Consider the following 20,906-nt stretch of genomic DNA (forward strand, 5'->3'; position numbering starts at 1 on the left):
GAATGCATTCAAAGAATGGGATGCTTAATGTAAGCATTTTATAAGCGGGAAAACGCCATAAAAACGCTAAAAAAAAAAAAAAAAAAGCTAAAAATCCGGAACATGGCCACACAGCCTTAGTGTGTTTTTACACCTAAAAAAAATTTCTCCATAGGTGCAGATTAAAATCATCCATACAAGTCTAGGGGGAAGGGGGTCTGTGGAATTCATAGAGAACATGGATTCTGTGTTCTGCACATTTTAACACTAATAACTAAAAAGCAGTGTGAAGGGTTTTTTTTCACGTATCCGATGATGATAATGATCATTATTGCGCCATTTATTCCATGGCGCTTTACATGTGAGGAGGGGTATACATAAAAACAAGTACAATAATCTTAAGCAATACAAGTCACAATGGTACAGGAGGAGAGAGGACCCTGCCCGCAAGGACTCACAATCTACTAAGATTTGTATAGGTAATTTTTGATGAGCGACTGAGCAAAAATGGCAGCATTTAAAAAATAAAAAAAAATAAAAAAAAAATCATCTGAATGAGGCCTCAAGGTGAGAAATAAAAAATAGCATAGAGGCATGACCTTCAGGCCAGGGATTGGCTTCAGCGGGTATGTGGATGTATTAATTTTTTCATATTCTCTGGTTCTAGACGTCTATTTTGGTCTGCCTGTGTGAAGGTTTACCGATAGACGGCGATATCATGCCACCCGCCAGTCCATTTAAACAGACCCCGAGGTCTCACCCAGACACTGTTCTTTTCATAAATGAAAGAAAAACAAACTAACCCTCATCAGCATTTGGTCCACGTTTGTTTCTCGGATGCATTTTCAGCCACAAGCATTTGAACAGTCCCATAGGGCATATACCCATTATAGTCTATTGCTTTGTTTCCAGGATAGCCTTTAGTATAGGACAGGTGAGAATCTGTGGCTGTTTCTGATGCCTTAAATAATGCCATCACCTGGGCAAAACTAAGGCAATCCTGAAAACATGACGTGTGGGGCATCGTGAGGACTGGAGTTTGGGAAATACTTGTCTATAGGACTGCTTACACGTTTGCGATTTTTTTTTTTGCAGATCAAGTATGGAGTAAATAAAAACCTGAGAAAAGTCCCTTTTGATTGCAAGTCACACATCAAACTTGCCAATGCAAATATATAGGTCCATGAAAAACCTCAGACACCACCAGAGCAATGTCATCCCAGTAGAATCTGCGCGCTGTCCGCTTTTTCCCTGCTTGCTTAAAGTGATACAAGAGGTCCGATAACGCCATCAGTCTCCAGATATGGGGTTAATCGTGTTATGAAGGGGTCTGGTAGCAGTACCAAAAGTGTTGAACTTTATTTCTCCCAGGAACCACCGGCTTTCCGTCATAGAGACAGGTAGGTGTGTATTCAGGGATGCAAGTGGCAGCTGTTAGTGCACCCCCGCAGTGACTGACAGCCAGCTCTACACGGATGCAATGCTGAGCGGGAAAGGAAAAGTTCTATACACAGAATGAGGCGCATGATACACGTATTATTAGCAGCAGTGAAACCGCATTAAACTCAGAGAGAGAGAGATCGATAACAGATTAAGCATTCCAGGTCTGCACCGGATACCAACACTAGTCCATTATGTTTTATCATCAGATCTCACAGCATTAACCCACGAGCTTCTACACACGGCCAACACACAAACCATTCATCACCTGCATCCGATACCTGGCTAAGAATAGAAGCAGGAGATGTAGATACCTGGCATTAACCGAGCGAATGCAGCAGACCCCACGCCACGAGATCAAACCAACATGTGGCAAGTAGTAAATGTTTGGATCCTCCATACAGCCGCTTACGTTACAGCTCTCTGCATTGTTTAGGACGTGTTTGTTTCCAGTTGCCTTTGGTTAGAGGGCTGTACAACACAAATCAATCTGTCCCCAGCTCCCTGTGGCTACTACTCCCATAGCAATGTGTGGATAGAAACAGTCACTAATATGGTACGATGCTAGGAGCTAATTGTTGTTATGTCTATTAGTAATCAAACCGGGAATTTATAATTAAAATAAAATCGTTAAGCTGAAGCGTTCTTCTAATTATAGGAGCAGTCATTCACCGAACAGATTAGTAATGTGGGATACAAGACAGGTCAATGGAGCGGGGCCACGTAAAGCCTGCTGTGATCAGTGGAGGCACGTCAGCCTCACCTTCCGCCACGTTTCTATAATGTATACACAGCATTATACGTGTTATATTGACCTCGGCGACTGGCTGACACCTCAGTAAATACACCTAACAACAGGATCCTCCAGCGGTCTGCCCAGGACTAACACCATGAGGCCATTAACACAAGGATACCATATAATGAGGCCAACCAGGAGCAAACAGGACAGACTCCAGCTGCAGGAGAGACCCCTGTATACAAGGGCAGATACAAGCTTTTGGATTACCAATGCCACTTGCTGATAATCAAACGCACACATAAGAGCATGCCATATTTTATATGTTGCCTAAATGGCATTGAAATCTTATTTTACAATTATTTGGCAAGAAAGAGCAACTTTGCCATAAACAATCCCCTCCCTTCAAGAACAGAGGGATTTTTAATTCTGCAGTGGGCTGCTTGATGCCCAAAGTACTGGCCAAATCTGCCGTCTTATCCTAGGAGACTATCCACCTAAGAAAAGAGTGCAGCACTTACAAGCCATCGCCATAGAACTTGCAAGCGTCGAACATGGCCAGCTTCTGTGCCCTTGAGCTTCTCAGATTCAGCAAAACATTACAGTGTAGCAAGCTTCCATGCCACTGGTCTGGACTGTCAATCATCTGGCGTGCACAGCCCCATGGCGGCAGTGGAGCAGTGCGCTCCAGAGGATAGCAGACAGGAATAATCCTTTTAAGTTAATTGTCTGCAGCACATCTTGTCTGATTAATGTGGGAAAACAAAAAAAGGACTGGTTAGAAGATTTCCAAGACCAAGGCTACACGACCGTATTTTCTCACCCGAAAAAAATAAATAAATTAACAATTCAGTAAATAAATTTCTCCACTGTCAGTCCATGAAAATCGGACAGCACTTAGATGTCATCCGAGTGCAGTCAATTTTTCTCCATGGCACTCTGACTTGCACGGACGATTGCGATGGGACACGAGTATCAGATGCAAATGGTGCATGCTGCAATTTATTCCTCAGACTGACAAAAAAAAAATCTTACAGGAGAGAAAACCTTAAAGATTAGACCTTCTATTTTTCAGTGCACTGGCTACCTGTCTTCCCAGATTCTAGAAGCCAATGGTTAGGATTGTGCTCCTTTGGACACCAGCACAAGTCTCGCAGCTCCCACCTCCTCACCCATGCCCAGAATACTGATCCATGGCGTACCTTGTGATGCCAAGTATCTCGAGTGACCTGGACAACGCAAACTAACTGGCCACCATGCTGAGGATCAATCACAAGTTAACCCCATATGCCTGGCGTGGGGTAACAAGCACTAAAATCATCCTCAACAATATATAAAAAAAAAAAAAAAAACCCTAATATGACAAGACAAATTATCAAAACGAGTTTACTTTTAGAAACGTGACAAAACAGAACAGTACGTTCGCCTGCAAGACTAGCGGATGTGTGAAGCGTCCCCATGTTTTGTGCTTCTGCCCCCGGTTTGCTATGATTATCACAACTCTGCCTTATGCAAAACAGTTACTGGGTTGCTGCTGTCCTCAGCTGCCCTGACAATAACATACAAAGACGGGACGTGGTGCAATTCACAGCGGAGCACAGCACTTCTCCTTGGTCTTTCCAAGTGAATGTGCACCCAATATACAAAACCCAAAGCCAGGATTTCACTTTCAATTTTGAGGAAATAGAAAAAAAAAAAAAAAGTCAATGAACAGAAGATACTGAATGAACTCTTACACCAGATTAAAACACTATTCAGCCAAATAACAGCCTATGAGGAGTCTGTGGGCAACAAAGTACTGTAGATGAAGCATTTTAAGGGTAACCTTTCAACCTGCCCAAACCATGGGCATGGATCAGAGTCAGGCTGCACATTTCCAGGCTTGTTCATTTTTCTCTCAAACATCAGTTTGTGTCAGAAAAGATCAAGTGACAGACTGGTCTCTAATAACTACATTTAGGCTGTGTGCACACGTTCAAGATTTTTTTGCGGTTTTTCGCTATAAAAACGCATACATTAAGCATCCTATTATTAGAATGCAATCCGCATGTTGCGTTTTGTTCCGCGGCGGAATGACATTCCGGAAAAAAAACGCAGCATCTTCATTCCTTGTGTGGAATTGCGGGGATTCCGCACACATAGGAATGCATCAATCCGCTTACTTTCCGCATGTGGCTATGCCCACCATGCAGGAAGTAAGCGGATCATGTGCGGTTCGTACCCAGGGTGGAGGAGAGGAGACTCTCCTCCAGGCCCTGGGAACCATATACCTGAAAAAAAAAAGTATTAAAATAAAAAATCATGATATTCTCACCTTCCGTCGGCCCCGGCAGCCTTCCCGCTCCTCACGATGCTCCCGTTCCCAGGGATGCTTTGCGGCAATGACCTGTGATGACGTACGGTCTCGCATGGTGGTACGTCATCTGGGGTCATTGCCGCGAGGCATTACTGGGAACGCAAACATCGCAAGGAGCGGGAAGGCTGCCGGGGCTGACAGAAGGTGAGAATTTTATATTTTAATTATTTTTAACACTAGATCTTTCACTATTGATGCTGCATAGGCAGCATCAATAGTAAAAAGTTGGTCACACTTGTCAAACACTATGCTTGTAAAACGCTAGTGTTTAGTGGGAAAACGCATGCCAATTCCGCATGCGTTTTACCCGCAGCAGTTGTGGAATTGCAGCAGAAATTTCGGATGTGTGCACATAGCCTCTCTCTGATCAGCTGTAGAAAAATGTATACCTGGCCTGCAATCGTGCAGCCAAGCTCTGATTCATGCTGCCCCAAAACAGCTGATCAGTTACCTTTCGTGGGGGTGGCAGGTGGTTTCCAGGCATATTATTAGGGATCAATAGATTGGCGAGTTAACCTCCCAGCACCCCCACCATTCAGATGTGAGACTTGCTACCATTGAACCAAGATGCACAGTACAGCTTCATTCAATGTGTAGCAGTCGCTGCCAAATGCTGCAGAACAGATCCTGTTCAGTTTAACAAAACATGCCCATGTCAGATTCGGGCAAACCAATTTTTTATTTTTTTTATTTTAAGCTTTCCACTCAAGACAAACTGTCCATAGACCATTTTAGAACATATGCGTGTCTTCAGCTTTGCTACCAGAACACAAGCACTTGGCTCAGGAAAAAGCTGCCAAGTGTTCATTTGGCCATTGAGATGTTCGATCGCTTACTGACTACAGGATTATGCTAGAAAAGGATTGTTTGCCGTCTGTTCACATGGAGGACACATTAGTCTTCATAGAAGATATAGACGCAAAATGGTGGGATATTTTTTATTAAAAACCATTATGGAACATCAAGTGTTTAGTACATGAGGATACTTAAGCCTGGAAGTCGAGCAAAGCCTCCCACCATAAATCTGGACATCAGAAACTAGTGTGCACCAGGTAGGTAGAAAATAGGATAATCCCCTGAATTAGGGTTTGTTAACATTAATAATGTAATCCGGCCAAGAACGGTGTGTACTGAAGGAAGACATGGTCTGCTCCAGTTACAGGAGGTGACTACTGTGGATGTTGGCTCCTCATCCTACTAACTAGCCAGTCCTGAGTCACAGGTATTTCCTGCCTTATTAACATAGCACCTTCCTACATTATATTGGCATCAATAACCTGTATTTACCCATGAACAATTTCGATAGCAAACACTGTCAGGAGCAGATGTGTAGGATGACGCAAGGAGTCACCAGGTCACATGGCGTTAGCTTTCATACAAAAACATTTTGGCTGGTATACAAAATGCAAATGATGGGACATTAGTCACCTAACTAAGGAGACAGGGTGGGAATCTTATGATAATCTGAGGCTTCAATACAGATTAGAGACACAGAATTAGGATCCACTTAAGGCAGTGGTATCAGAGCTTTTGTCACAACTCAATGGCCATTTCTTCTCTGGGGCCTGAGTGTCTTTGTTTTTGAGAACAGATCAAATATTTTTACCAAGGTTTCATTTTGAATATAATAATCTCTTTGGAGGAGATAAACCCAGCAGGCAATATGCTCCCATCCAGCACACAAACATTTAGGGTACTGTCACACAGTGCCATTTTGATCGCTACGACGGTATGATTCGTGACGTTCTAGCGATATCGTTACGATATCGCAGTGTCTGACACGCAGCAGCGATCAGGGATCCTGCTGAGAATCGTACGTCGTAGCAGATCGTTTGGAACTTTCTTTCGTCGCTTGATCACCCACTGACATCGCTGGATCGTTGTGTGTGACAGCGATCCAGCGATGTGTTCGCTTGTAACCAGGGTAAACATCGGGTAACAAAGCGCAGGGCCGCGCTTAGTAACCCGATGTTTACCGTGGTTACCAGCGTAAACGTTAAAAAAACAAACAGTACATACTTACATTCCGGTGTCTGTCCCCCGGCGTCTCAGCTTCTCTGCACTGTGAGCGCCGGCCAGCCAGAAAGCGAGCACAGCGGTGACGTCTGACGTCACCGCTGTGCTTTCCGGCCGCTTACACAGTGCAGAGAAGCTGAGACGCCAGGGGACAGACACCGGAATGTAAGTATGTACTGTTTTTTTTACGTTTACGCTGGTAACCAGGGTAAACATCGGGTTACTAAGCGCAGCCCTGCGCTTAGTAACCCGATGTTTACCCTGGTTACCCGGGGACTTCGGCATCGCTCCAGTGCCGTGATTGCAACGTGTGACCGCAGTCTACGACGCTGGAGCGATAATCATACGATCGCTGCGACGTCACGGATCGTGCCGTCGTAGCGATCAAAATGGCACTGTGTGACGGTACCCTTACTCCCTGAATTACATTTTACAATCCAAAAAGTCAATAATGTGTTTTTGGAGGAGTCAAAAAAACAAACAAACAAACAAAAAAAAACCACCACACAACCCAGACACTTATTCACATTGCTTACAACAATGAACACATTGGTTGGTTTGTTTGTGTTTTTCTTTTTTTTTTTGGGGGGGGGGGGGTTCTCCAACAAATTCTTACAGTCTGGAGTGCAGCTCTCTTTTTTTTGGCCAACGACTGCACTCGTCAGCAGATCCCATACAGGCTCTATGGAGATGCACTGAATTTGATGTTAACTATAATTATACCATCTCATCATATGGGACAGATAAAAAAAATTTTTAAATAAATACCGTAAGTGTCTTCTCTTTTGCAAAAAAGGAAAAAGCAAAAAAGTTACTTTTACCAGTAGGGAAACAGCTACTCCATGTCTCCTCTGAGCCCTTGCACAATTGTGTTGTCTGGTTTACAAAGCTTATTTCTGAAGACACTCAAGTAACCTAAAGAAATCCAGAGTTTATAATGGCCATCCATGATGCAGGTCCATTATTAAATCACAGCCCAGCCATTTCAGTAAGAACTATGTAATGTAGCATTTTCCCCTGCGGTTTTGCGGCAGGTAACTATACACTTTGAGCCATGCTCATTAATGTGTTTATGCCACAACTCTGGTGTGAAACACGAAAAATTTCAATTTTTTTCTGCTACTATGTGGTTCAGCTACAAAATTTGAGACGCAGAGTTTTCATGCAAGTAGCGGCCAGCTTCATCTGAATATGCATAAAAGGGCATGGCTAAGGGCACTCATCTAAAGCATAAAGTTACAAACTGGTGGCGCAAGATTCACCAGGAATGTACTGGAGTCCTTGCCTGCACGCAAAAAAACGCACCTACATACACTAAGGGTATGTGCACACTGGTGTCTGGAGTTTCATTTTAGTAAAATACTGCAACAAACCGATCCATCCCATGATGGAATAATGGGGCTAGATGGATCCTTATTTTCTTTGGTTTTTGTCTGGGTAGAAATCAGTGTGAAAAGATCTCTGCATTCTTTCTTCATGTAAAAATAGTGACTTGCTACAATACAAGTGTGAACCTAAATCAATAAAAATAAAAAAATCACCAAATTATTCGACACCTGTTTCCTAGATTCACTTTGTATGGCAGTCACGTGTGTATATATCAGAAACATGTGGCTCCTACAATGCAAAAGTCTTGTGTTCTGGTTGCTCCTAAGGCCAAATCCACACAGCAGAGTTATTCTAAAATAAAACAAGCAGTGATACTTACATAGCGATTCTGCAGAGAATTTTACGCTTTACATGAAAAGGGTAAAAGCGGGAGGAAATCTCCCAAGATTCTCTATAAGATCGTGCACATTCCACTATATTGCTTGTTATGGCTTTGGGAACGTTATGTTTTGCACTGCCAGGAGTCCTCTTAATGATACACACTAGCTGAGGAGTCCTGCGTATTCATGAGCTGCACCCTCCTGCCCGTCAGACGATTGACAGAATTTTGTCCAGTAGTTTGGCCGTTTGCAGGGCTGAGCAGCTCTCAGCGTGGGTGAATGGACATGACTGACAAGTCTACTCTCTGGCCACAATACACGTCACATTCCCGAGAGATGGCTTCACAGCATTCTAAGGCCCCTTTCTCACATCAGTTTTTTGCCGTCAGTCTCAATCAGTCGAATTTTGGAAAAAAAAAAAAAACAGATCCAGAGACTGATGCCGCCAGATCCATTTTTTTTTCTCAGACTTGTATTAGCGACAGATTGCCTCACGTTTCATCCGGCGGCTGGAGACAACGGACCAAGTAAATTTTTTGTGTACGTCGAGAAAACGGACAGCAACGGATCCATTGTTTGCTAGAATGGAAGACTATGGTGCCGGATCCGTCAAATGACGGAATCTGGCGACAGAGTCTGGGTTTTTTTGTTTTGTTTTTTTTAAACTGAGCTTGCTCCGATCCAATTAGCCAGATCCGATAGTCGGATCCGTCACATCAGTTTTTCCACAATCTGCGACGGATCCATCGAGCCAACGGATTGTGACTGATGGCAAAAAAAGGTGTGAAAGGGGCCTAAGGCTGCTTTCACACATCAGTTTTTGCCAGTCAATCTGTTGAATGTAAAAAAAAATAAAAAATAAATAAATCTGTTGCAGATGCAGATTGTGAAAAACGGATGCGATGGATCCATTTTTTCAACAGATCTGACTAGCTGATCCAGCTAATTGCAGCAAGGGAAAAAAAAAAAAAAGTTGGAGCATGCTCAGTTAAAAAAAAAAAAAAAAATTGGAATCCGTCGCCGGATTCAGTCATTTGACGGATCTGATGCCATAGGCTTCCATTCTAGCAGACAACGGATGGCGACGGACGTTTTTTCAATGGACACAAAAAAAAGTTACTATGTCCGTTTTCTCAGGCCACTGGAAAACCAATTTGACAGATCCAGCAAAAAATGGATGAGACGTGAGGCCATCCGTCGCCAATACAAGTCTATGAGAAAAAAAAAAAAATGGATCCGGCGGCAACTTTTGCCAGATTTTTTTTTTCCTTCAAAATTCGCCAGATTGTGACTGACGGCAAAAAAAAAAAAAAAACTGATGTGTGAAAGCAGCCTAAGGCTACTTTCACACTGGTGTTAACTGCAATACGTCGCAATGCGTCGTTTTGCCGAAAAAACGCATCCTGCAAAAGTGCTTGCAGGATGCGTTTTTTCTGCATTGACTAACATTAGCGACGCATTTGCGACGCATTGACACACGTCGCAACCGTCGTGCGACGGTTGCGCCGAGTTGTGGCGGACCGTTGGGAGCAAAAAACGTTACATGTAACGTTTTTTGCTCCCGACGGTCCGCTTTTTCCGACTGCGCATGCGCGGACGGAACTCTGCCCCCACCTCCCCGCCTCACAATGGGGCAGCGGATGCGCTGGAAAAATGCATCCGCTGCGCCCGTTGTGCGGCGGAGACAACGCTAGCGTCGGTGACTTCGGCCCGACGCTAGTGTGAAAGTAGCCTAAGACATGTCCAGTCACACGCCATTATCTGCAGGTGTGTATTTGATAATAGTCCGGGCTGTATACTCACACAGAAGTAGCAATGTTCAGTGCGCACATACTGCCCATGGACGTCCCTTACACACCAAACTACATTGCTTGTTGATACCAAGCTCCCCACCAAAATAAAAAAAATAAATTTCATCACCCAAATATGTAGGCACCATACAAAGTATTAATATTACCCACTAGAGCTCCATTCTGGAGCAGTTTATTTCTAAACTCCAAATTGTTTTTTTAACCCTATTCCACTTGGAAATGTATAAAATTGACAACAGGGTGCTAAAATCAAGCTTGTCAAGGGGTGTGTCACTGACAAGATTGGACAAAGTGCATATTAACACTTCATTTTTCCAGTACAATTTTTTTTAAATTTAATAAGACATTTACAGTAAATCACCTATGTAACGATGCGCAAGTGCAATAAAATACTTACGGTACTAATCGTCGTCTTCAACAGTTTCCAGCACAGCTCTGCTCCTCTTCTGGCCCACGTGACCTGCAAACAGACTAATCAGATCACATGGGGGTTTTGTCTGAACGCTTTCTCAATGTAAGTCTATAAAGCCTCATCCTTAGCCGCTATAGGCTTACATTGAAGGAAGTAGCCATGTCAGGCACAATGGTCCATGTGTGAGGCGGCAAAGAAGAGGAGCGGTCAAGTGGGAATGGAACTACGCTGGAAACTGGAGGAGACGGCGATAAGTATTTTAAAACACTCATCATTACATTAGTACAGTTTATGAAATAAAAAAAGTTTGATGGGACATCTTAAAAGGTGGAATAATAAGAACAGCACTCACTGAGCAGTCAGGAGAAAAAGGCTCCAATTTTTTTTTTCCATGCACATCACAAGTATTTTCTAATAACAGACAGGAGAAGAGGATAGACAATCTTTAAAGCTCCCTTATATAAATATCAGCAACGGTATGCTCAAGTCGTGACGTCCTAAGATCTATTTTTTAATCCTATTTTAAAGGGAACCTGTCACCCCGTTTTTTCCGTATGAGATAAAAATACCGTTAAATAGGACCCGAGCTGCGCATTATAATAGTGTATTTTGTGGACCCCGATTCCCCACCTATGCTGCCGAGATACGTTACCAAAGTCGCCGTTTTCGCCTGTCAATCAGGCTGGTCTGGTCGGATGGGCGTGGTGACATCGCTGTTTCTTCCCCCAAGATCTCGCTTATTTTTCCGTTGGTGGCGTAGTGGTTTGCGCATGCCCAAGTGCCGAATCCACTGCACAGGTAAGGAAAAAGAGCGCGATCTGCGCTATTTCCCTGGTGATCGGTGGGGGCGGCCATCTTCCTGTGGCCGCGCGTGCGGAGCGCTCTGCTGCCCGGGGCTTCAGGAAAATGGCCGTGGGTGCGCAGATGGAGATCGCGGCGGCCATTTTCCTGAAGCCGAGATGCGAACACGTCTTCAGGAAAATGGCCGCCGCGATCTCCATCTGCGCACGCGCGGCATCCCACGGCCATTTTCCTGAAGCCCCGGGCAGCAGAGCGCTCCACACACGCGGCCACAGGAAGATGGCCGCCCCCACCACAAGTGACACCATTTTGGAAAGTAGACCCCCTAAGGAACTCATCTAGATGTGTTGTGAGAGCTTTGAACCCCTCACTACAGTTTATAACGCAGAGCCATGCAAATAAAAAATATTTTTTTTTTCGACAAAAATTATTTTTTAGCCCCAGTTTTGTATTTTCCCAAGGGTAACAGGAGAAATTGGACCCCAAAAGTTGTTCTCCAATGTGTTCCGAGTACGCTGATACCCCATATGTTGGGGTAAACCCTTGTTTGGGCGCACGGGAGAGCTTGGAAGGGAAGGAGCACTGTTTTACTTTTTCAACGCAGAATTGGCTGGAATTGAAATGGGACGCCATGTCACGTTTGGAGAGCCCCTGATGTGCCTAAACAGTGGAAACCCCCCAATTATAACTGAAACCCTAATCCACACACACCCCTAACCCTAATCCCAACGGTAACCCTAACCACACCTCTAACCCAGACACACCCCTAACCCTAATCCCAACCCTATTCCCAACCGTAAATGTAATCCAAACCCTAACCCTAACTTTAGCCCCAACCCTAAATGTAGCCCTAACCCTGGCCCCAACCCTAACCCTAGCCCTAATGTGAAAATGGAAATAAATACATTTTTTTATTTTTTTTTATTTTTCCCTAAGGCTACGTTCACATTAGCGTTCTGCGCCGCAGCGTCGCCGCATGCGTCATGCGCCCCTACATTTAACATGGGGGCGCATGGACATGCGTTGTACTTGCGTTTTGCGACGCATGCGTCACTGCGGCGCACGCGTCATGGCGCAGAGGACGCAGCAAGTTGCATTTTTTGTGCGTACAAAATCAAGCAAAAAAAGGACGCATGCGTCGCAAAACGCAGCGTTGTGCATGCGTTGTGCATGCGGTGTTCCTGCGTTGTGTGTTGCGTCGCCGACGCTGCGGCGCACAACGCAAATGTGAACGTAGCCTAAGCGGGTGATGAAGGGGGTTTTGATTTACTTTTATAGCGGGTTATTTAGCGGATTTTTATGATTGGCAGCCGTCACACACTGAAAGACGCTTTTTATTGCAAAAAATATTTTTTGCGTTACCACATTTTGAGAGCTATAATTTTTCCATATTTGAGTCCAGAGTCATGTGAGGTCTTGTTTTTTGCGGGACGAGTTGTCGTTTTTATTGGTAACATGTTCGGGCACGGGAGATATTTTGATCGCTTTTTATTCCGATTTTTGTGAGGCAGAATGACCAAAAACCAGCTATTCATTAATTTCTTTTGGGGGAGGCGTTTATACCGTTCCGCGTTTGGTAAAATTGATAAAGCAGTTTTATTCTTCGGGTCAGTACGATTACAGCGATATCTCATTTACATCATTTTTTTATGTTTTGGCGCTTTTATACGATAAAAGCTATTTTATAGAAAAAATAATTATTTTGGCATCGCTTTATTCTGAGGACTATAACTTTTTTATTTTTTCGCTGATGATGCTGTATGGTGCCTCGTTTTTTGTGGGACAAGATGACGTTTTCAGCGGTACTATTGTTATTTATATCCGTCTTTTTGATCGCGTGTTATTCCACTTTTTGATTGGCGGTATGAGAATAAATCGTTGTTTTTTGCCTCTTTTTTTTTTTACGGTGTTCACTGAAGGGGTTAACTAGTTATGTAGTTTTATAGGTGGGGTCGTTACGGACGCGGCGATACTAAATGTGTACTTTTATTGTTTGATTTTTTTTTAATTTAGATAAAGAAATGTATTTATGGGAATAATTTTTTTTTTTATTATTTATTTAGGATTTTTTTTTTTTTTTTTTTTTTTTTTTTTTTTTTTTTTTTTTACACATGTGGACATTTTTTTTTTTACTTTTTTACTTTGTCCCAGGGGGGGACATCACAGATCGGTGATTTGACAGTGTGCACAGCACTCTGTCATATCACCGATCTCACTGACAGGGCTGCAGGCTTACCAGCGCCTGCTCTGAGCAGGCACTCGGTAAGCCACCTCCTTCCCTGCAGGACCCGGATGCCGCGGCCATCTTGGATCCGGGACCTGCAGCGAGGAAGGAGGTAGGAGACCCTCGGAGCAACGCGATCACATCGCGTTGCTCCGGGGGTCTCAGGGAAGCACGCAGGGAGCCCCCTCCCTGCGCGATGCTTCCCTATACCGCCGGTACACCGCGATCATGTTTGATCGCGGTGTGCCGGGGGTTAATGTGCCGGGGGCGGTCCGTGACCGCTCCTGGCACATAGTGCCGGATGTCAGCTGCGATAGTCAGCTGACACCCGGCCGCGATCGGCCGCGCTCCCCCCGTGAGCGCGGCCGATCGGGCTGGACGTACTATTCCGTCCTTGGGAAGTAGGGCCCACCCCACATGGACGGAATAGTACGTCCAATGACAGAAAGGGGTTAACGGTATTTTTATCTCATACGGAAAAAACGGGGTGACAGGTTCCCTTTAAATGTAAAAAAACGTAGTGCAACAAAAGAAAAAAAAAAAAAAAAAAGAGTTAATAAAGGTTAAACCATGAACAAAATATAAAGACGCCAATCACAGTATGGCTAAAATAAAGAATTACCCTGTCTACATCACAGAAGATTTCCATCCATACAATGTGTTCCCCAAATGCACCATTTAACTGGGGGCCAATGTTCCCTTGATACTACTGTACTTGACACATGGCTCTGCCTGAGGTGGATTTCTGTACTTGGTATATGCTAATCATTGACGTGCGCTTCTTGTGATGGTTACACAGGAGCAGAAGTGACCCTGCAACGATCAGAAACCTCTTACCGAGAGGCACAGTGCCAAGATCATAATCATTAGGACTACTAAGGGATCACAAAGCAAATTTTGGCAAAAGCTCCCTGCTGACAAAGACTTGGCACCGATGAGGCGCAAGTTCCTATAGGATTTATATAGAACGTTCACCTGTACATACAAGCCAAAAACAATCCCAAGAAAATAGCTCTTTTTGATAGTTTGAGAATCCGTGAATGAGCGTTCGTTCCAGATTATGAGTCCGATGAACGAGCACAATGCTGGTTCCCCCAGTGAATGGATTGTTTATGGTGGATATAGATATATAGATATAGATATAGATATATATATATATATATATATATACATATATATACACACATACACACACACACAGTACAGACCAAAAGTTGACAACTTCTCATTTAAAGATTTTTCTGTATTTTCATGACTATGAAAGTTGTACATTCACACTGAAGGCATCAAAACTATGAATTAACACATGTGGAATTATATACTGAACAAAAAAGTGTGAAACAACTGAAATTATGTCTTATATTCTAGGTTCTTCAAAGTAGCCACGTTTTGCTTTGATGACTGCTTTGCACACTCTTGGCATTCTCTTGAGGAGCTTCAAGAGGTAGTCACCGGGAATGGTCTTCCAACAATCTTAAAAGGAGTTCCCAGAGATGCTTAGCACTTGTTGACCCTTTTGCCTTCACTCTGCGGTACAGCTCACTCCAAACCATCTCTATTGGGTTCAGGTCTGGTGACTGTGGAGGCCAGGTCATCTGGCGTAGCACCCCATCACTCTCCTTCTTGGTCAAATAGCCCTTACACAGCCTGGAGGTGTGTTTGGGGTCATTGTCCTGTTGAAAAATAAATGATGGTCAAACTAAACGCAAACCGGATGGAATAGCATGCCGCTGCAAGATGCTGTGGTAGCCATGCTGGTTCAGTATGCCTTCAATTTTGAATAAATCCCCAACAGCGTCACCAGCAAAGCACCCCCACACCATCACACCTCCTCCTCCATGCTTCACGGTGGGAACCAGGCATGTAGAGTCCATCCGTTCACCTTTTCTGTGTCGCACAAAGACACGGTGGTTGGAACCAAAGATCTCAAATTTGGACTCATTTCCACTGGTCTAATGTCCATTCCTGGTGTTCTTTAGCCCAAAGAAGTCTCTTCTGCTTGTTGCCTGTCCTTAGCAGTGGTTTCCTAGCAGCTATTTTACCATGAAGGCCTGCTGCACAAAGTCTCCTCTTAACAGTTGTTGTAGAGATGTGTCTGCTGCTAGATCTCTGTGTGGCATTGACCTGGTCTCTAATCTGAGCTGCTGTTAACCTGCGATTTCTGAGGCTGGTGACTCGGATAAACTTATCCTCAGAAGCAGAGGTGACTCTTGGTCTTCCTTTCCTGGGGCGGTCCTCATGTGAGTCAGTTTCTTTGTAGCGCTTGATGGTTTTTGCCTCTGCACTTGGGGACACTTTCATAGTTTTCCCAATTTTTCGGATTGACTGACCTTAATTTCTTAAAGTAATGTTGGCCACTCGTTTTTCTTTACTTAGCTGCTTTTTTCTTGCCATAATAAAAATTCTAACAGTCTATTCAGTAGGACTATCAGCCATGTATCCACCAGACTTCTGCACAACATAACTGATGGTCCCAATACCATTTATAAGGCAAGAAATCCCACTTATTAAACCTGACAGGACACACCTCTGAAGTGAAAACCATTCCCGGTGACTACCTCTTGAAGCTCATCAAGAGAAAGCCAAGAGTGTGCAAAGCAGTCATCAAAGCAAAAGGTGGCTACTTTGAAGAACCTAGAATATAAGACATAATTTCAGTTGTTTCACACTTTTTTGTTAAGTATATAATTCCACATGTGTTAACTCTTAGGGCTATGTTCACACGATCCTTTTTTCGCTGCGGATCCGCAGCGGATTTGCAGCTGCGGATCCGCAGACGTTTTCCATGCAGGGTACAGTACAATGTTACCCTATGGAAAACGAAATCCGCTGTGCCCACTATCCTTTTTTCGGCTTGAAAATCAGCGCGCATTTTCAGCGGAAAAAAAGAAGTACCATGTCAATTCTTTCTGCGGATTCCGCAGCGGGTTTCCACCTGCACCAATAGGAAAATGCAGCTGGAAACCCGCAGTAGAAAAAGGACTGAAACCCGCAGTGGAAACCACCGCAGGTTTTGCACTGCGGTTTTCACAAATCAGGACCTGAAAAATCCGCAGCGAAAAAAGGATCGTGTGAACATAGCCATAGTCTTGATGCCTTCAGTGTGAATGTATAATTTTCATAGTCATGAAAATACAAAAAATCTTTAAATGAGAAGGTGTGTCCAAACTTTTGGTCTGTACTAAAATATATATATATTGTACACTGTATCTATACCATTAAAAAGTGATCCACATAGAAATATGTAGCCGATTACATAGCGATCATCCTGAGAGACTTTCATTTGCTTGAAGTTGGTTCTGTCACCCCAGATCCATGTAGAGTCTTTAAGGGATCATGCAGACATACATGGATTTTGGAAAGCAATGTGCGGTCTGACAGTGGGTCTTTCAGCCAGAGCGTGACTGTTTAATGGAAATATATGACGCCTTCACATACAGGTAACCCGCGACTGGCCCATGCATTAGCCATCCGTACTCGGACATTTAAGTGAGCCCTTACTGATGGGTCATTGAGTATTTGGATTTGCACTGCCCCGAAATGGCAGTGAAGATCAGAGTTCTAAAAAAGCTCTAAAACTGATTGATCTACCGCAAGTCAGAAAGGTCCAAAAAGGGAACCAATCACTATTGGTCTTATAAACAAACTAATCTTAGAGAATTAAAAAAAAAATAATAATAATATATGCAAATATTCTCATTTGGCACTTATACCATGGCCTTGAAGTTTCTGCTGGAAAAGTCCAACTTGACAGCTGACTTTTTTCAGACAGCCTGCTGGCAGCCACCGTATGTGGTCCTCTGCACATATTTACGGCGTCAAAAATAGCCCATTTTGGATGCCTATTGATTTTGTCTATGGGCTTAAAGAATAGTGGTCGCCAGCATCTATTCATTTTGCTTTTATTTTATTCCTGTTGCATGCAGTTTCTTCTGATGTTATATTCATATGGTCCCAGGAATATGGACCAACATGTTTAGTGGTGAATTTTATGAGGAGTCGTTAACAGAATGCTCTACATGTCTTTGGACTTCTTTGCAAATTACCACGCGAGTCACACCACTTGGAAGAGACCAGAAAAATTAGCGCTGAAAAGAATGGCCCATAACTGTAGATTAGGATGCAAAAAAAAAAAAAAAAAAAATCAAGGGAGAAGAGGAACTAAAAATCATACCAAAAATGGATACTTAGGCATGTGACTCGAAGCAAGGACCACCGAGCTCCGACTTGTCTACTTTGGACATATATACGAAAAGAGCAATCACTGGGGAAGGACATCATGGTCGGAAAAATAGAAGGAACAAGTGGAAGAAGACCAGCAACCCGATGGCTTTAAACTATGGAGAAGACACTGGTGGACCTATCTAGATTTTACCAAGATCGATCATCAAGTCGCCATGGCTCGAGTTTGAACGGAAAGCAGTTTGGAAAAAAAAATGGCGACAGGTCCTTTTTAAAAGAGGTGGAGGAGAGGCGGAGCTGTCCACCTTGGAAAACATTTTTTTTTTTACTTAAATTAATGTATTTGGGGCTAAAAAAAAAAAAAAAAAAAAAAAATTTAAGCACAATTGTGTCTCATGAAAAAAAACAAAACTTAGCCCCGATTTCCTTTCCAACCTCTGTGTATTGCACCATCGCCGGTGGCTGAACGATTGCGGTACGTGAGAATCAGTCTATCACTCCGCTATGACCGTACGTTTCTCTCTTATCTGTCTATTTCTGAGCTCTCAGACGATTTATGAACGCTTTAAAAAAGGTGAATAATCAGAGAAAGGGCGAAAAGGTACAAGATTACTAATGAAGCCCAATTGTAAAAAAATATAGAAATAAAATAATTATTTTAACCTTTTGTTTGGCTAGATCGGCGACAATCATTTACTGCGGATCCACAACACAGACGATGTCGGAGGACGAACACAACATCGCAAAGCAGCAAAACAAATCCACTGAAGGAGGAAATGTAAGAATTGCCGGCTCCGGACACAGGAGATCGCAGCACAATGGAGGGCGAGTGCGGGGGGCTCAGGGGTCGCCGCTGCTCTCACCTCCGGCAGGTATAGTGGGCGCATCGTGTGATGGGGGCAGCCTTTGTATGGAGCGGGGCCCCGGGACGCCAGATGCGGGGCCCCGGGACGCCAGATGCGGGGCCCCGGGACGCCAGATGCGGGGCCCCGGGACGCCAGATGCGGGGCCCCGGGACGCCAGATGCGGGGCCCCGGGATGCGGGCACTGGGCCGCGGTCCGCAGTAGACAAAGCGCGGCCTGAGGCCCCGCACAAGCCTCGCTCTTTCCTGGCAGCGCCCCCCGAGGCTGCGGCCGGACTAGGCCCCTCGCAGAGCGTGCGGCCCTCGCCTGTAATCCGCCCCCCGGCCGCGCTCCCCTCCCCCGGCCTCCGCCTCCGGTCTCCCCGCCGTCTCTTACCCCGCTCCCCGGCGTTGTTTCTCTCCGGCTGTACCGGGCGCGGCCTCGACACTCGCCTGGGTCTCCTGTTCGCTGCTCTGACCGAGTTCATTTGCTGACTGTCGGGGGGAGGAGGGCCGGGCTCCTGGCTGCTCGCTGAGCTGGGCTCGCCCCTGTTTCGGTTGCGGAGTGAGAGTGCGCGACCTGCGGTGTACTGGACAGTCTCGGCTCCTCCCTCCCCGTCCCGTCACTCTCCGGTGTGTGGAGCTCTCACAGGAGCCCCGATACGATCCCCTCCCGTAAGCCCCGTCTGTCCGCGGCAGGAGGAGCCATTGACACCGCCAGAGACACAGTCACACAGCTGAGGAGGAGGAGGGGGGAAGGGAAGACGCACACTCACAAGCCTGGCTCCCGCCTCGGCCAATCACAGCCTGCGATACAGCGTGCTGCCTACTCGTCCACCAATAGCGCTCGTCAATACAAAGCTCGACTTTCTCGGCAGCCAATGAGCGGCGGCGTCTTTCTGTCACTCACACACAGAGCAGTGAAGGAAGATGGTGGCCGGGGTGGAGTTGTAGCGCTCAGTCAGTCACACAGAGCAGGGACGGGGCCGTGTATTTATAGTCACTTCCCCACACAGCCGGTGCGAGGGGATGAGGGGCGGCCCCGGCTCCGGGCGGCCGAGGAGGGAGCACCAGCTGCCCAGTAATGGCTGGCAGGGTGAAGGTCTTGCTGGTGACGCAGTGCCCGAGGACGTGACTCTCCTCAGCCCTGGGCACTGCCTCTTGTCAGCAGCACGGAGCCGGCAGTGACGGGGAGCAGTCAGCTGTCGCTGTGTGCCATCACATGGAGGGCAGAGGGTCTGCGGCTTTTTGCAGCCCTTCCTTCACACCCTGCGGTGTTTTAGTGTTTTTGATGCTTTTTTTGTCTTAAATGTTTTGTAGCCTCATTGTTTGCAGAGAGGCAGAAAATTAGTCTGACCCTTAGATTTGTAGCCCTGCCCTACATCCGGCTTAGGATGGTCCCATTCCTCTAGGCGGGGAAAAAACTGCAGTGTGTGAATGGTGGCATGGACTGCAGGGTAAAACAATACAATTTTGGTGCACAATACTCTTTGAAAACCATACTAATTAATTTCAGAGGAGTCTGTCACCCCTACAATGCCATTTAAACTAATTAAAGGGATTGTCCAGGACTTTAACATCACTGGCCTATCCTTAGGACAGGTCATCATTGTCTGATCGGTGAGGGTTGGACACCCCGCTAATCAGTTGGTCCCAGTACCTGCGGCTGCACAACACAGCTCTGTTACTCAATAGGTGGTGAATGAGCAGTACACGGCCACCGTACACCCCGGCTGACATGGGGAATAGCTGATCGGAGGGAGTGTCGGGTGTCCCACCGATCAGATACTAATGACTAGCGATAATCGAATAGCTGTGGATAATCCTTATCCGAATAGCTGCCTCGATAACCTGGATACCTGGAGCGCTCCCGATAATCAGCTGTTCTGCGCTGCAGCTGCATGCGGACGCATCCGCATACAACACATGTCCCTGCGTACCTAATGTTAAAGATAGGTACGCAGGACGCATACAAGTAGGTGGAGCTTCAGGGAGGAAGAAAGGAGAAAGTAGGCAGCCATCAGCAGCCCTCCTGAACGCAAATATGAAACCAGCCTTATCAAGGCAGCTATTTGGGAAGCACTATGCTATTCAGATAAGCTCTTATCGGAAGCTATTCGATCATCCCTACTAATGACCTGTCCTAATGATAGGCCATCAATGTTAAAGTCCTAGGCAACCTCTTTAAACATTTATAATTAGGACATAGCAGCTATAAGAATCACACAAGTAGACTACTATTAAGTAGCACAAAAACACTTGGTGTGGTCGAGGCTTCGGTGCTCACTTGGCGTGGTCGAGACTTCAGTGCACACTTGGTGTGGTCAAGGCTTCAGGGCACACTTGGCGTGGTCAAGGCTTAATTTATTTAATCTGCAAATGAGGATGTTTCGGTGCA

At 45.2% G+C, this 20,906-nt stretch overlaps 1 protein-coding gene across 5 annotated transcripts in view; it reads right to left on the bottom strand.

Moving 5' to 3' along the window:
* FBXO11 (F-box protein 11) overlaps positions 1-19,657 on the bottom strand; it is a 91,185-nt gene extending 71,528 nt beyond the window's left edge. The window contains exon 1 of one of the 5 annotated variants that reach the window (XR_013221018.1): positions 19,419-19,472. Coding sequence is in view for 1 of the 5 variants with exons in the window: in XM_077282438.1 (XP_077138553.1) it covers positions 18,906-18,996 (91 nt within the window). In the remaining 4 variants the exon portion in view is untranslated. Of the gene's footprint in view, positions 1-10,449; positions 10,485-18,905 lie in introns of those variants that run through there. The other 4 variants (XR_013221017.1, XM_077282439.1, XM_077282438.1 and 1 more) reach the window with 4 other exon arrangements.
* Between the last annotated feature and the right edge of the window lie 1,249 nt (positions 19,658-20,906).

The sequence above is a fragment of the Ranitomeya variabilis genome, chromosome 2 (genome assembly GCF_051348905.1).
Source record: "Ranitomeya variabilis isolate aRanVar5 chromosome 2, aRanVar5.hap1, whole genome shotgun sequence".
Taxonomy (NCBI): Eukaryota; Metazoa; Chordata; class Amphibia; order Anura; family Dendrobatidae; genus Ranitomeya; species Ranitomeya variabilis.